The sequence below is a fragment of the Babylonia areolata genome, chromosome 13 (assembly GCF_041734735.1).
Source record: "Babylonia areolata isolate BAREFJ2019XMU chromosome 13, ASM4173473v1, whole genome shotgun sequence".
In the NCBI taxonomy this organism is placed as follows: Eukaryota; Metazoa; Mollusca; class Gastropoda; order Neogastropoda; family Buccinidae; genus Babylonia; species Babylonia areolata.
The window spans coordinates 20,479,825-20,494,348 of record NC_134888.1 but is presented as its reverse complement, the minus strand read 5'-3'; the positions used below and the strand labels follow the sequence as shown (position 1 = coordinate 20,494,348).

Below are 14,524 nucleotides of genomic sequence, written 5' to 3'. Positions count from 1 at the left end.
AAGCAAAAACAAAAACAAAAAAACCCAAACAAAACAAAACAAAAAAACAACAAACAACAACAACAAAACCACAAAAACCCCACCAAAGAAACAAACAAACAATCAAAAAACAACAACCAAAAACCGGCAGTAGACTTAAAAGGTCAAAACACGAAGCCCTGTATGAAAAAGGTCGTGTCGGCCTGTCCAAGATAAAAAATGAAAGAGAAGGAGAGAGAGAGAGAGACAGAGACAGAGACAGAGACAGAGAGAGGGGCAGAGAGAGACATCTAGTGGCATTCAGCGACAGGCAGACAGACAGACAAACAGACAGACAGACAGACAGGCAAGTTCAGTCAGAAACAAAAGGCCAGACATGGTATGGAAGACCCCCCCCCCCCCCCCAAAAAAAAAAAAAAAAAAAATCAAACCAAAACCCAAGAGATACTTTGCGTTTTATTACCATTCTTTTCTTTTAGTTTCTTTCTTTCTTTCTATCTTTTTCTTTCTTCTACTTTTCCTTTCTTTCTGTTTTTCTTTCTTTCCATTCATATATCTTTCTTTGTTTCTGTGTTTTTCTTTCTTTCCTTCTTTCTGTTTTTCTTTCTTTCTATTCTTATTTCTTTCTCTGTTTCTTTGTTTTTCTTTCTTTCTTTCTTTCTGTTTTTCTTTCGTTCTTTCTTTCTCTCTTTCTTCTTTTTTTTTTCTTTCATTCTTTCTGTTGTCTTTCTGTTTCTTTCTTTCTTTTGTTTTATTTGTTTTCTTTCTGTTTTTTTTTTCTGTCTGTCTGTCTGTCTATCTTTCTGCTTTTCTTTCTTTTCTTTCTTTCTTCTTTCTTTCTTTCTTTCTTTTTTCTTGTTCTCTAACAAGAGTGGTTGCTAAGCAGACTGTCTGGTATAGAAAGGAAGAAAGAAACACACAAAGCAACAACCCCCACCCCCCCACCCCCCCACTCACCTCCACCCCTCCCTCTCACGCATCCACACCCCCCCCGCCCCCCCCCCACCCCCGATCCCTTCAAACTGTAAGCAGCCTCCTCCTCCTTCTTCCCCTTCCTCCACCTCCTCACGCCCACCCCCCCCCCCCCCCCCACCCCTCCCACCACCATCCAATACCCACTCTTCATCATACCACCTCTTGCTGTACTGCAAGCAGTGCTACTACTACTACTACTACTACTACTACTACTACTGCTGCTGCTGCTGCTGCTGCTGCTGCAACGCTGTATGTACGTCTCTCCCCCCCCCCCCCCCCAATGCAGCGCTGCGCGGCAAGGGGGCTGGTTGGCTGGTTGGCTTCTTTGGACAACCTTCAAGTTTGGCTCCGCCCCTCCCCTCCCCTCCGCCCGCCCCCCCCCCCCCCGCCCCTCTCCTCCCTTTCGTCTTCCCTCTACTTCCCACCCCCACCCCCCCAATCCTACCTCCATCCTTTCCCCCCCCCTCCCCTCCCCACCGCCCTACTCACCCATCCTAGCGATCCATCCACCACTCCACACAACTCTCTTTACTTCTCTCCTCTTCTCCATCGATCTGATGATGGCTGTTGGTTGTATTGGTTGCATGCGTGGCGCGCGCGTGCGTGCGTGTGTGTGTGTGTGTGTGTGTGTGTGTGTGTTTGTAGACAGTCTGTGTGTGTGTGTGTGTGTGTGTGTGTGTGTGCGTGTGTGTGTGTTTGTGTGTGTCTGTGCAGTAATGTTAGTGTTGCTGCATTTTTTTTAAAGTGTGTTGGCTTAGAACTTGGAAAACAATCTCTCGCTCCCTCTCTCCCTCTCTCTCTCTCTCTCCTTCTCTGCCCCCCCCCCCTCTCTCTCTGTCCCCCTCTCTCTCCCTCTCTCTCTGCCCGGGAAGGGGGTGGTCGGACTGTGTGTTTGAGGGAGGGGATAGTGAAGGGCGGGGACAGTGAATTATCTTTCCTGTAGAGAGAAAGGGGGGGTGAGAGGGGCGGGGGGGGGGGATAGGAAACTGAGCTGGTAGGTGTAACACACATACACACACACACACACAGGTTTGGAGTCAATGTGCAAGTGTTTCCAGGGTTGGAATCATTACATTAATTAAGAAAATTTGTTCAACCATTCCCCCATACCACTCCACGCTAGCTTTTACACTCGTTGTTTCTGACTATCCGACTGTTTGTGTTTCCGACTGTCTGTCTCTTTGTCTGTCTGTCTGTCTGTCTGTCTCTCTCTCTCTCTCTCTCTCTCTCTCACACACACACCTACCTGCTCAGTTCCCCCCCCCCCCCCCGTCCCCCTGTTCTTTCTCTAGGAAAGAAACTCATAATTTATGATACCCTTATTATATGTAGCCGATAGACAAACGTATGCTTTCAAGAGAGAGAGAGAGAGAGAGAGAGAGAGAGAGAGAGAGAGAGAGAGAGAGAGACCAGACTGATAGACACACAGAGAGGCAGACAGACAGACAGAAACAGATACAGATACAGATAGAAAGGGAGTTTTCGCCATGGAACTCCGCGTGTCGCTCGTCGGACTTTTCCACTGTTCGTTCATGCATATTGTCGGCAAGCTGCATGGACAGGATAGATAGATAGATAGATAGATAGATAGATGCTGTTGACAGTCCTTCACAACATCCCTTAGTGGGTGGTATAGAACCCCCCCCCCCCCCCCCCCCCCGCTCCCCGCCCCCCTCCTGCAAGAACATGGTATCATGGTCAGTCTGGCAGCCACGCGGAACGTTTAGCAGCAGGCAGAAAGCAGCCCTGCCTCTTTCCTGTATAACCCCTCTCCACACACCCCACCCACGCCCCTCCACTTCCAGCCTGAGGCTTGGTATGGATGGAAGGGTCTCTCTCTCTCTCTCTCCCTCCTCTCTGTCTCTCTCTCTAGGGAGGACATTAGGGGGGAGGGGGAAGGGGAAGGGGATAAATGATCGCAGATTAAGTGGTACTGCCGTCGTTGTGTCGAGCGAGCTGACAGCTCGTTTGATGAGAGAGAGAGAGAGAGAGAGAGTGACAGGGTCTGCAGAGCGATGAGCAATGAGAATTTGACCGTCCAACCGTCCGTCCGTCCATCTTTGGAGAAGCTAGGTTGGCGTGACCACCAGCTAGCTCCCCCCGCCCCCTACGGTCTCCGTGCCCCCGCGACCGCCCCCCCCCCCACTCAGCCCCCCGCCCAGCCCCCCCTCCCCCTCCCCGACTACCCAGGATGGCGCTGAGGTGATATTAGCGGTAGACAACAAAAGCGTTAACACCAAGAGTGCTGCTGTGCTGTGCTGTGCTGCGCTGCGCTGTGCTGTGCTGTGCCCCCTGTCTGCGGAGCGGACCACTGCTGAGTTCTCTGGTCCTTGAAGAGCCGTCAGAAAGGGAAACGCAGTGAAAGCTCAAGGGAGGAGGAGGAGGAGGAGGAGGAGGAGAGGGGTAGGGAGTTAAGGGACGAAATCTGAGTGATGGGTGCAAGTGCGTGTGGTGGTGGTGGTGGTGGTGATGGGGAGGTGGTGGGAGAGGGGAGTAGGGAGACACGTCGGGTGGGGGGGGGGGGGGGGGGGGGGGGACGGTGAAAGGTCCCTTGGGAGTAGGTGGTGGAGGTGGTGGTGGTGGTTAGTGGTTGGTAGTGGTTCTGTCGCAAATCGGAGGGCTGAGAGATGACTGACAGTGGCGTCTGTCTGATTTTGTTATGATTTGTGCTGTTTCGTGATTGCTAGTCAGTCTGGTTCCTCCACCCCCCCCCCCCGACACCCACCCCCTCACCGCACCTCTCCCTCCCCCACCCCCGTCTCCTTTCCTTCTTGTTGGCTGACATTCACATTCTCAAGAAGCATCCCTCTCCCTTTTTACGGACATGCTGTTTTGAATTTGACAATACTCGCATAATTTGTGTACGAACTTTTAAGATATTTTGCAGACTTGTTGATGATATCCTGAGGTTACTGTGTGAAAATTTTTCAATGAATTCGGTTTCTCTATATCACTGAGAAAATACTTGTCAAAAAGCGGTTCACTTTTTTTTTTCTTTTTTTTTTTGGGGGGGGGGGGGGGGGGACACTACTCGATATGATAAGTCCATGTCTCCTTCCCACTATTCGCCTGTTGTCCTTATCCATCTCACTTTGTTTGGCGTTTTCTTTGTTTTCTATGTCTCATCTTTATTTTCTGGGCCTTTCTTTTTTTTTCTTTTTTTTCTTCTTTTTCTTTTCCTGCTAGAAGCCAGCGCAGACGTTGATCAGATTTCTTTCTGTGTGTGGATATGGGAGATAACTTTTCTTGTTCTTGTTCTGTGTTCATTGTACTTGAAGCAAACGCCTTGCTTTCTTCTTTCTTTCTTTCTTTTTTTCTTTCTCCCCCCCCCCCCCCCTCTCTCTCTCTTTTTGCTGCGTCAGTGAGTTAGAGTTTTGTTTTTTCCTTATTTGAACATACAATTGCATTTGTTGGTGGTACTTTTAGTAGTGCTCTCTCTCTCTCTCTCCCTCGTTGTGTGTGCGTGTGTTCGTGTGTGTGTGTGCATGTGTTCGTGTGTGTGTGTGTGTGTGTGTGTGTGTGTGTGTGTGTTAGTGTTACAGATAAAAATAATTTTACAGAGGGGTCAAAGTTTGTTGTTGTTGTTGTTGTTTTTTTCCTGAAAAGAGTGGCAACAGTGGTAAAGTTGTTTGTTCGTTTTTTGTTTGTTTGGCTGGTTGGTTTTTAGTTGGGTTAGGTTATTATGCTTTGAAAATGAATAATGAAGAAAAAAAAAGTACAAAAAATGAATAAACAATTAATCCCCCCTTTTTTTTTTCTCTCTCTCTCTCCTCCTTTCTCTTTGTTTTTTTGCAGGAGAGAAACCGTTCAAGTGTGAGTTCGAGGGCTGCGACCGTCGCTTCGCCAACAGCTCGGACCGCAAGAAGCACTCGCACGTGCACACGTCGGACAAGCCGTACAACTGCAAGGTGAAGGGCTGCGACAAGTCGTACACGCACCCGTCCTCGCTGCGCAAGCACATGAAGGTGCACGGGAAGACCTCTCCGATCCCAGGAGACGGCGACGGCTACGACTCGGACCCGGAGAGCCCCAGCTCCGACAGCAACCCTGCCCAAAGTCCTCCGCCCACCTTGGTCACCAGCCCCCCCACACCGACGCCACCTGCTTCGTCCGCGGCACCCACCATCGTCAGCAGCAGCGGCGGTGGTGGCGGGAGTCATCGCAGCGTGGGAGTGGGGTCTAGGGAGTCTGGTGGATTGGGGTTGGGATCCAACGGAGGTAGCAGTGCAGGAGGAGGAGGAGGTGGAGGAGGAGGAGGAGGAAGCAGTAGCAGCAGCAACAACAACAACAACAACAGCAGCAGTAGTAGTAACAACAACAACAACAACAACAGCGCAGGAGGTGGTGGAGGTGGAGGAGGAGGCGGAGGAGGAGGGGGTTCTTCATCGTCCACCTCCTCCTCGTCGTCGTCGTCGTCTTCAGCGTTGATGGGGCTCAGCCTGGGCTCCCCGCCAGCGGTGGTGGCCGGCGGCCACTACACGACCCACCACCCGGCCCACCACCCTCACCCGCACCACCCCCACCACCACTCCAACGCCGCCTCCCACCTCTCCCACAACTCCCAGCACCCAGCTGCCCCACCCCCACCACCGCCTCCTCCTCCGCCGCCGCCCTTGCTGGGCCACCCTCCCAACCTGGCCGAGTGGTACGTCTGTCAGAACGCCGGGGTCAGCATGGCTGCGGCGGCTGGTGGTGGAGGCGGGGTCCCCGTGTCCGTGTCGGACCACCCCCACCCCCACCACCCCCACCCCCACCACCACCACTCGCCCATCACCTCGCTCAGCCACCTGGCGTCGCTCACCGGCCACCACCACCACCCGCCCACCGTCGTGCAGTACACGTGACGTCAGGCCCCGTGGTGAGCAGTGTGGTCTGTCACCACCACCACCACTACCACCACCACCAGCCACTGATTGGATGGTGTTTGGGTTTTTTGACCCCTCCCCCCCCCTATCCCAAAGTTATCCCTCTCCACGGACTGTCCCCCCCCCCTCCCCTCGATCTTCTTCTGCTGCACCACGTTTTGACTCCCCTCCCCACCCCCCCCCCAACCCCCTTTGACCCCACCCCCTCCCTCTCCCTCTCCATCCACACCTTCTGAAAACAAACAAACAAACAAACAACAAAACATTCATATCCAAGCAGCGCCTCTGCAAAGATTGTGACGTTGCTAGGGAAGTTGTTGGGTTTTAATTTTGTTTGTTTGGTTTTTTTATGGTTTTTTTTTTTGCTTTTGTTTTACAAAGTGTGGTGAAGGAAGGATGATGATGACGATGACGATGATGATGATGGTGATGGTGGTGGTCCGTGTTGAGGGAGAGGTTTTTTGGGTGTTTTTTTTTTTCTCTCTCTCTCTCTTCCTTAATGAGTGGGTGGCCTAATTTGTGACAGCACTTTTTTTTTTTTTTTTTTTTTTTGAGGGGTGTGCTGCTACTATCCTCCTTTAAAAAAAAAAAATAATAAAGTTCTTGTTTCTTGTAAGCTGGATGTGTATGTGGCGCGATTTTTTCTGGACCAGCCCCGCCCATAGGATCTAGCCAACCAGAAAGGAACTGACTCACTTTGTTTTTGTTGTTGTTGTTGTTGTTGTTGTTGAAGTATCTGGATTCGTAGAGAGGAGGAGGAGGAGGAGGAGGAAGAGGAGGAGGGGTGGGAGTGTGTGGTGTATGGTAGGTGCAAAACATTTCACTAACTCCTACAACCCCCTCCTCAACCTCCCTCCCTATCTCCCTCCCTCCCTCCTATTCCCTCCAGCCTTCGAGGCTACCTATCAAATGGTAGTCGGACATGTTGAAGGAAGAGGAAGATGAGGAGGAGGAGGAGCAGAAGCAGTAGCAGCAGCAGCAAGTTTGTTTTTTTTTTGTTTGTTTTTTTTTCCAGCTGGTGGCATGGTGTATTTGTGTGTGTGTGTGTGTGTGTGTGTATTTTTTTCTTTCACCAAAGACATGATCCATGAAGTGGTGACGAACTATGGTGGTGCTTCTTGGCCTCGATCTGCTTGGCCACATTTCTTCCGTGGAGGATTTTTTTTTTTTTTTTTGGTTTGTTTTACTTGTTTGTTTCATGTTATTATTGATTATGATGATTTTGTTTTTGATTGTGTTTGGATTGACTCTTTTTTTTTTTTTTTCGGTTGTTGTTGTTGTTGTTGTTGTTTTACTTTTCTTGATGATAATGAATGACTTAATTATGTGGGTGTTGGGTTTTCTTAGTTCACAAGAGATGATGAGAGCGTTGAGAGCTGGGAGGGAAAGGGGGTGGGGGGTGGGGGGGAGTGAGGGATGAGATTAGGGATTTTTGTGGTGGTGCTAATCCCCATAAATCCCATTCTTGTCTTCATCATCACCCCTTCAACACTCATGTCTTGATCATCATCATAATGTAATAATAATAATAATAGTTGTCATTATTATTCTCTCCTCCCTCGTCATTTGCCCCCCCCCACCCCCCCGCTGCCACCCCCCCCCCTCCACGCCGCCCTGCCCTCTCACCCTCCTTCCACCCTTCTCCTCCTCCTCCTTCTCCTTCCAGCACCATATCTGTTTGTTGTTCTTCAACAAAGACAAATATGGTGTGTGAAGAAGGGGGTCGGAGGTGGGGGTTCGGGTACGAGGGGGAGGGGTGGGGGTGGGGGGTTATGGTCAGTCCTTGTGAGTGAGTGATTTAATATTGATATATATATATATATATATTTTATTATTTTTTTTAAATTCCATTGTCATTATTAGTACTTTTTAATCGCAACGGAACTTGTCAGATTAGTCTGTGTTATCTTCTTCGTCATCCCCGACTTAAAAAAAAAAAAAAAAATTTTAATATAATAATATGTCTTTAAAGACAATGATCACGATATATATATATATATATATATATATATATATATATATATATATATATATATATATATATATATATATATATATATATATAACCGACTTGTGCGCTTTTAATAACTCGGGTACAACTGTTGCTTAGCTGGGGGAAAAAAAACACAAAACAAAACAAAAACCAAAGCGAGAAAGAGTTGTGCAGTTATTGATTGATCGTTACGTCGTCATGTCTGTGTGGTGATCACCACCGTTGGTTGTTACTGGAGTGATGAAGCATTGACAGTGTTGCGACTAACTTAGGAAGAGAAGGAGGAGGAGGAAGAAGAAGATGAAGAAAAGAAGACGAAGAAGAAGAAACAAAAAACAAACAAACCAACCCAACTTAGAACTTGAAAACAAGACAAGCGATGCATTGTCACTGCCTGAAATCACGTAGTGTGTGTGTGCGTGTGTGTGTGTGTGTGTGTGTGTGTGTGTGTGTGTGTGTGTGTGTGTGTGTGTGTGTGTGTGTGTGTGTGTGTGTGTGTGTGTGTTCATTCTAAATTCGTTTTGGTATTTCCCACGTCTTTCTCTGCGGAAATTCAATATCAATGACTTCTTACTGTTGGCAACCGACGAAGCTGAAAATTGTATTTCATTGTTTTGTTTTGTTTTGTTTTAAGGTTGTAGAGTCTGATATTTGCATCGTGTTGGTGGGGGAGTGGGTGGGGGTGGGGGTGGGGCGTAAAATCTATAATAAATAAGAAGATAGATGATTGTTAGCACTACAAAGCAAGATGTAAATGTCTCTTTTGATTGAGTTTGAATTTCATGCTTTTGTTGAGGCTTTCTGATTATTTATTCCAATTTTTTGGCTTTTCTGCACGCAGATATTTAATGGTGAACTGGCGGAAAACAAAACAATGACGCACACACACACACACACACACAGACACACACACACACAACAACAACAACAACAACAACAACATCAAACACTCATCCTGAAACTATGGATAGTCTGTGAAATGACATTGGATTGCAAGGGGAAATAAAATAAAATAAAATTTAAAAAAAAAAAAAGAGAGAGAAGAATATGGACGTGAATGACAAAAATGCGAACACGAACTGTTGATCTTTCTTCTTCTTTTTTTTTTATATATAGTTTTTTTTTAAATATGTTTTTTTATATACAAATATTATGTAAGCGAAAAAAAATCACAGGTGGGGTTGTGGCGCTTTACAATTTTATTTTGGTGGTTGCCTTTTTGTTTTTTAAAGATTGGGTATGCATCTGCTGTGTTTATATTTTAGAACATTTTTTTTATGATTCGTTTTTCTTTTTAGAAAACAAAAGGATTGCTTATGTGGCACTGTCTGAACCTGGGTTGTTTATCAATGATTATGATTATGAATCTATGTATGACCGTAACTGAGCAGACACAGACGGTGTTCAAATTCCTAGTTGGTGTAACGTGAAAAGCAAGGGAAAGATGATGAGGAAGGTGGAGGAAGAAGAGGAGGAGGAGGGGGTGTGTTGTTTTAATTTTAGATGAACAGAAGTATAGGATAGTGTTTCTTGGACGAAGATGAACACTGGTGATTAAAGAGAGAGACAAAGAAAGTTCTACTGTTTGCGCACGGAAACGATCCCTCGGCAGTCAGCTATACATAGTGTGCAAAAGCGCCTGTTTTGGTTTTGATTTTTTCCTGACCTTTTCACCCTCCCCCTCTCTCTTTCCCCAATTATTTCATACCCTTGTCAGGGGGCAGAATGGATTTTGTTTGTTCCAGATTTGGTTTCGGTCTTGAATTGTTAGAACAGGATCATCCTAAAGCGAATACTTTGTTGTTGTTTTAATTTTTATGTTTGGGTTTGTTTTTTGTTATTGTACTTTCTGGTATTTTCAAGAGCGAAAAAAAAATGTGTAAAATAATACTGCCATAATTATATTTGTTTTCTGTTCGGAGACTAAAGTATAGACTTGAGACTTGTTCAATACGTGTGGCTGAGAGAGAGAGAGAGAGAGAGAGAGAGAGAGCTCGTTGCTTTTAGTATGCGTATTACAGGTTTGCACGATTTTATTTTGATTTTTCTGTTTTTTTGTTTTTTGGCGCGCGCGAGTCGTCTTAACGTGCGCGCGCACTGACATGTATGTGTAACTGATTCTGGCAATGATTCATCATCATCATCATCATCATCATACAAACCAAATTATATCACACAGGCTTGCCATGTAAACTTTATCAGTAATAATTTCAACTTGCGTTTTCCTGTTTTCCATGTTTCTTTTCCCTGTAACTTGATTTGTCATTCTGTTTTATTTTTATCAAAAGCAATACTATACTGATGATTGTGTGTGTGTGTGTGTGTGTGTGTGTGTGTGTGTGTGTGTGTGTGTGTGTGTGAGAGAGAGAGAGAGAGAGAGAGAGAGGGGCTTTTACATTGCTGTACTGATACTGATACTGTTTTTTTTTTCTCTCTGGTAGAGCTCTATGTACGGTAAATTGTCGATCACGATCATTATCTCCTTAGGCATAGCAATGACCACTCTGCTGTGGTGCGATCAGCACCCGTGTGTGTCTGGCACCGAGTCTGTAGGTCTGGTATATATATATACATACATACATACATATAAATGAATATAATAATCATTATATGTAAATGGGCACTGTTTATACTGCCCTTCCATCCCTGTTTTTTTTTGTTTTGTTTTGTTTTTTTTAATCTGATTTTTTTTTCGGTATCTGATTCTGGTTGTTCTGTCTGTTCTGGAACATTAAAGGTTTTACACTGAGGAGAGAATTATGTCGTTGTTGTTGTTGTTGTTGGTGTGGTTTTGTTAGAACATGGCTTGTGTGTAGTATGTAGTAGTAGTAGTAGTAGTGCGTATGCATGTGTGTGTGTGTGTGTGTGTGTGTGTGTGTGTGTGTGTGTGTGTGTGTGTGTGTGTGTTTGTGTGTGTATGAGTGTGTGAGTATTTGTGTGTATGAGTATGTGTGTTTTTTGTGTATGTGTGTGTGTGTGTGTGTGAATGTGTGTGTATTTGTCTGTGTGTATGAGTATTTTATGAGTATACGCGTGTGTTTGTGTGTATGGGTAAATGAGTGTGTGTGTGTGTGTGTGTGTGTGTGTGTGTGTGTGTGTGTGTGTGTGATGGAGATAAAGATGATAAGAGAGAGAGAGAGAGAGAGAGAGAGAGAGAGAGAGAGAGAGAATGCTTTGTCTTCACAGTTCCGTGGTCAGCACATTCTCATTGTATACCTCGACAAACAAAGTACTTTGACTGAGTCCAATTAATTTCTTTTCTTCTTTTCATGCGAATAGTCCTATTTACTTTTTATTTTATTTTATTTTATTTTATTTTTTTAAGTGAAATATCCATCCATACAATAAACGAGACTAAGTCATTTATTTGGTGATTTAACTAGCAATACTTTTTCTTCTTCCCAACCAAAATGTATTATATTATCCCCTCTCTGTCGACTGACCATGTGGTCTTGGGTCTTTGTAATTGCTTGTGAGCAAAGTGCCACGCAGTGTCGCAGAGTTTGTTTCAGTTATATGAAAGATGTATCATTTTTCATTTCAAGAGTCCCCCCCTCCCCCCCCAACCTCCCCTTCCTACCGCCCCCTACCTCCCCCGTCCCTCCGAGGGGTTTTTTTCTGAAATCAGTAGACATGCTTTGTCTCTCTCCCCCCCCCCTTCTTGCGCCACTAACAAAAAAATGTCTGTCATTTAAAAATTTTTTTTATAATCCTACCGATCCTGTTATTACCAAGGAAAATAACAGTAACAACAAACTAACAAAAAAAAAAAAAAAAAAAAAAAAAAGGGAAAAAAAAGGGAAAAAACAAACAAACAAACCCCATTAAACAAACAAACAAACCAAAGAAAAAGAAGAAAAAAGAAAAGAAAAAAAAAAAAGCAACAACTTATAACCCCCACCTTAAATCCTATATCAACGAAACGAAAACATCTCGCGCGCACACCGCACACTACTGCTGTATTACATCAATAACTTAAGAACGAAATATGAATGATACATGATTAAAAAACAAAACAAAAAACAACAACAACAAAAAAACCCAAACCCCAATAAATAGCAAACAACAACTGATCTTTTCATCTGCTTCCATACCTACCTCCGGTGTTCCTTGTATGAAGGACTGGTGGTTTTTTTTGTTTGTTTTTTTTTTTGTTTTTTTTTGCTTGTTCATTTAATGTGATGAAGTCGAAAATGATTCTATTGGTGTAAGCTTTAACATACCTACTTTGCTGCTTCTACTTTGCCTTGTCAGTTTTGTTTCCAGCTTACCAAAATGAGTACTGACTTCTCTGAAGAGTTAATCAGTGTAGAGTGTTTAGCAGGTGATGTAGACTTTCCTGTTCCGTGGGAAAATATGTGTAGTAGGCCTTACATTTATTCGAGATAACTGACCCTCCACCAAAAACAACCCCCCCAAAAAACAACAACAACAAAAAAACACAAAAAAACCCCAACAACAACAACCCCCCAAAACCGCCAAAACCCAACAAACAAAACATAAAAAACCCCAAACAACAACAAAGCAACAATAAAAAAACAAAAAAAAAACAACAACAAACAAAAACAAAACAAAACAACATCAACAACATAAACAACAACGACAACAACAACAACCAAAAATACGTTTTCTCATTTTCCCGTAACTGTTATCAGGTAAACAGCATTCCGTTCTGTCTGAAACAACAACAACAACAACAAATAAACAGAAGCTTTAAATATATTAGTTTATTTAACTTGATTTATTCACCTCATTACAATAAATAAATATATATGCATATGTATACATATACATACATACACATACACACACACGCGCGCGCACACACACACACACACACACACACACACACACATATATATATATATATATATATATATATATATATTATAGATAGATAGATAGATAGATAGATATGGGCACATGTATTAATTTACAAAAAAATATAACTTTGCTCACTGTACAGTAATTTACTTTTGAAAAAAAGCAAAGCAAAGAAACAAACAAACAAACAAAAAAGGCAACAAAAAACAAAACAACAACAACAACAACAACAACAAAAAACCTCACCAGAAAACAAACAAACAAATAATTATTTGATAGCAGCAAACAACACCAACATCAACTGATAATTTTCTTGCACACAGGCTGCCACCACGGCATAGAAAGGCAAATTAACACGCAGAAACAGATGCTTTTTAATTAAAAAAAAAATTACCTGTGGTTCTTTCCTTTCCCCCACCTGGGCCTGGATGTCTGTGGGAGATATATATATTACCTACTGGCGTTTCAATATGCAAAGTCCTGGGAACAGAAATGTGCCAGAGGAGTTGAACGACTTATATTAACTGGCTGGCACCCTTACATTAAGGTCAGATTGTCCAGGGCTGTCTTGTCCGTCATGGTAGGAGTATGGATGGTGGTGTGCTTGGAGGGGGGGGCGGGGGATGGTGGTGAGTCCTTCAGTGACGTCAGAATGTGGACCTCCAACGCGACTTTTTATCACATGGATCCGCAAATAGTGTGAGTCACTGGCCCGATTAATCGAAGGCCAATTTCTCTATTATTGGAGAATTAATCAAGGCCAATTACTCTGGAGAATCTTCACGTTCTTAAAATGTAACTTGGTTGCCGAAGGAGCGCATAGCCTTAAATTAAGATCCTTTCACAACCAACTTCACATTTCAGAACCAATCAGGTTGAGCACCAATGTCGCTTGAAAATGCGCGCGAACAGATTATGGGATCGGTTATCCGCAAACCCACTGCTTTTAATCTTCGGAGGTAGGATAGGCCATATTTCGTATATGTCACAGAGGAATCACCGGCTTTACTTTGGCGCCATCTTTTCTGGTGCTAGGGAGCGCTGTACTCTAAATTTACTATCATAACAGGACGCGGCATTTTATTTTATTTATTTATTTATTTTTATTTTTTATTTTTTTTTTTTTTTGGAGCGTACGAACAAAATTTGCCTCTATGTGGTCATCATTTGGTCATCTGGAGTGTTGGCCTAGTTGGAAACGCGTTCGTTCGCATAGGAAGCAAGAGAATCTGAGCGCATTGGTTCGAATCCCACAGTCGCCAGTCTAAACAGGCTAAATGTGTGTGTGTGTGTGTGTGTGTGTGTGTGTGTGTGTGTGTGTGTGTGTGTGTGTGTGTGTGTGTTTGTACATCTCTGTCATGTTGCACGCAACAGTTGAAGTACTAAGACGAATGGTAGACAAACAAATCTTTCTAAAGTCTTAGAAGAAAAACAACAAAGTTCTGTAAACATTTTGGCCTTTTTAGAATAAAAAGAAAGACATAAAGAAATGAAAAGAAAAGAAAACCCCAAACCGGCAACAGCAGATTTGTTGGTCATTGATAAAACACAGCATGAATCAATGCCCCATCTAAATTTAGAATTAAAAGGATAGTAATAGCCTTTGAAACCAAACCTAAGAGGATCTTTCAAACCAAAATTACAAGTTCTCTTTTTTTTTTCTTTTTAGCAGAAAACGTTTCGTTCAAAGAGCATAAGCTGACGCGATAGTTTTTAAATCTCTGACGTTTCGGGATTTTCAAACGTTTTTGAAATTTTGTGATTGTAAAAACCAGTATGACGCCTGTAAACGTGAAGATACAAAGTGATCATTTATGTTTGAAACACAGTTCTGTCTAGTCGGTAAGATTGCAAAAAGCTTTACACTGGACCGTTGATGCACATCATA

The 14,524-nt window shown here is 43.8% G+C and overlaps 1 protein-coding gene across 1 annotated transcript in view; it reads left to right on the top strand.

Moving 5' to 3' along the window:
• Positions 1 to 5,798, top strand: part of LOC143288718 (uncharacterized) — a 95,789-nt gene extending 89,991 nt beyond the window's left edge. The window contains exon 3 of the mRNA XM_076597344.1: positions 4,750 to 5,798. Within this exon, the coding sequence (XP_076453459.1) occupies positions 4,750 to 5,798 (1,049 nt within the window). The remainder of the gene's footprint in view (positions 1 to 4,749) is intronic.
• Positions 5,799 to 14,524: the final 8,726 nt, after the last annotated feature.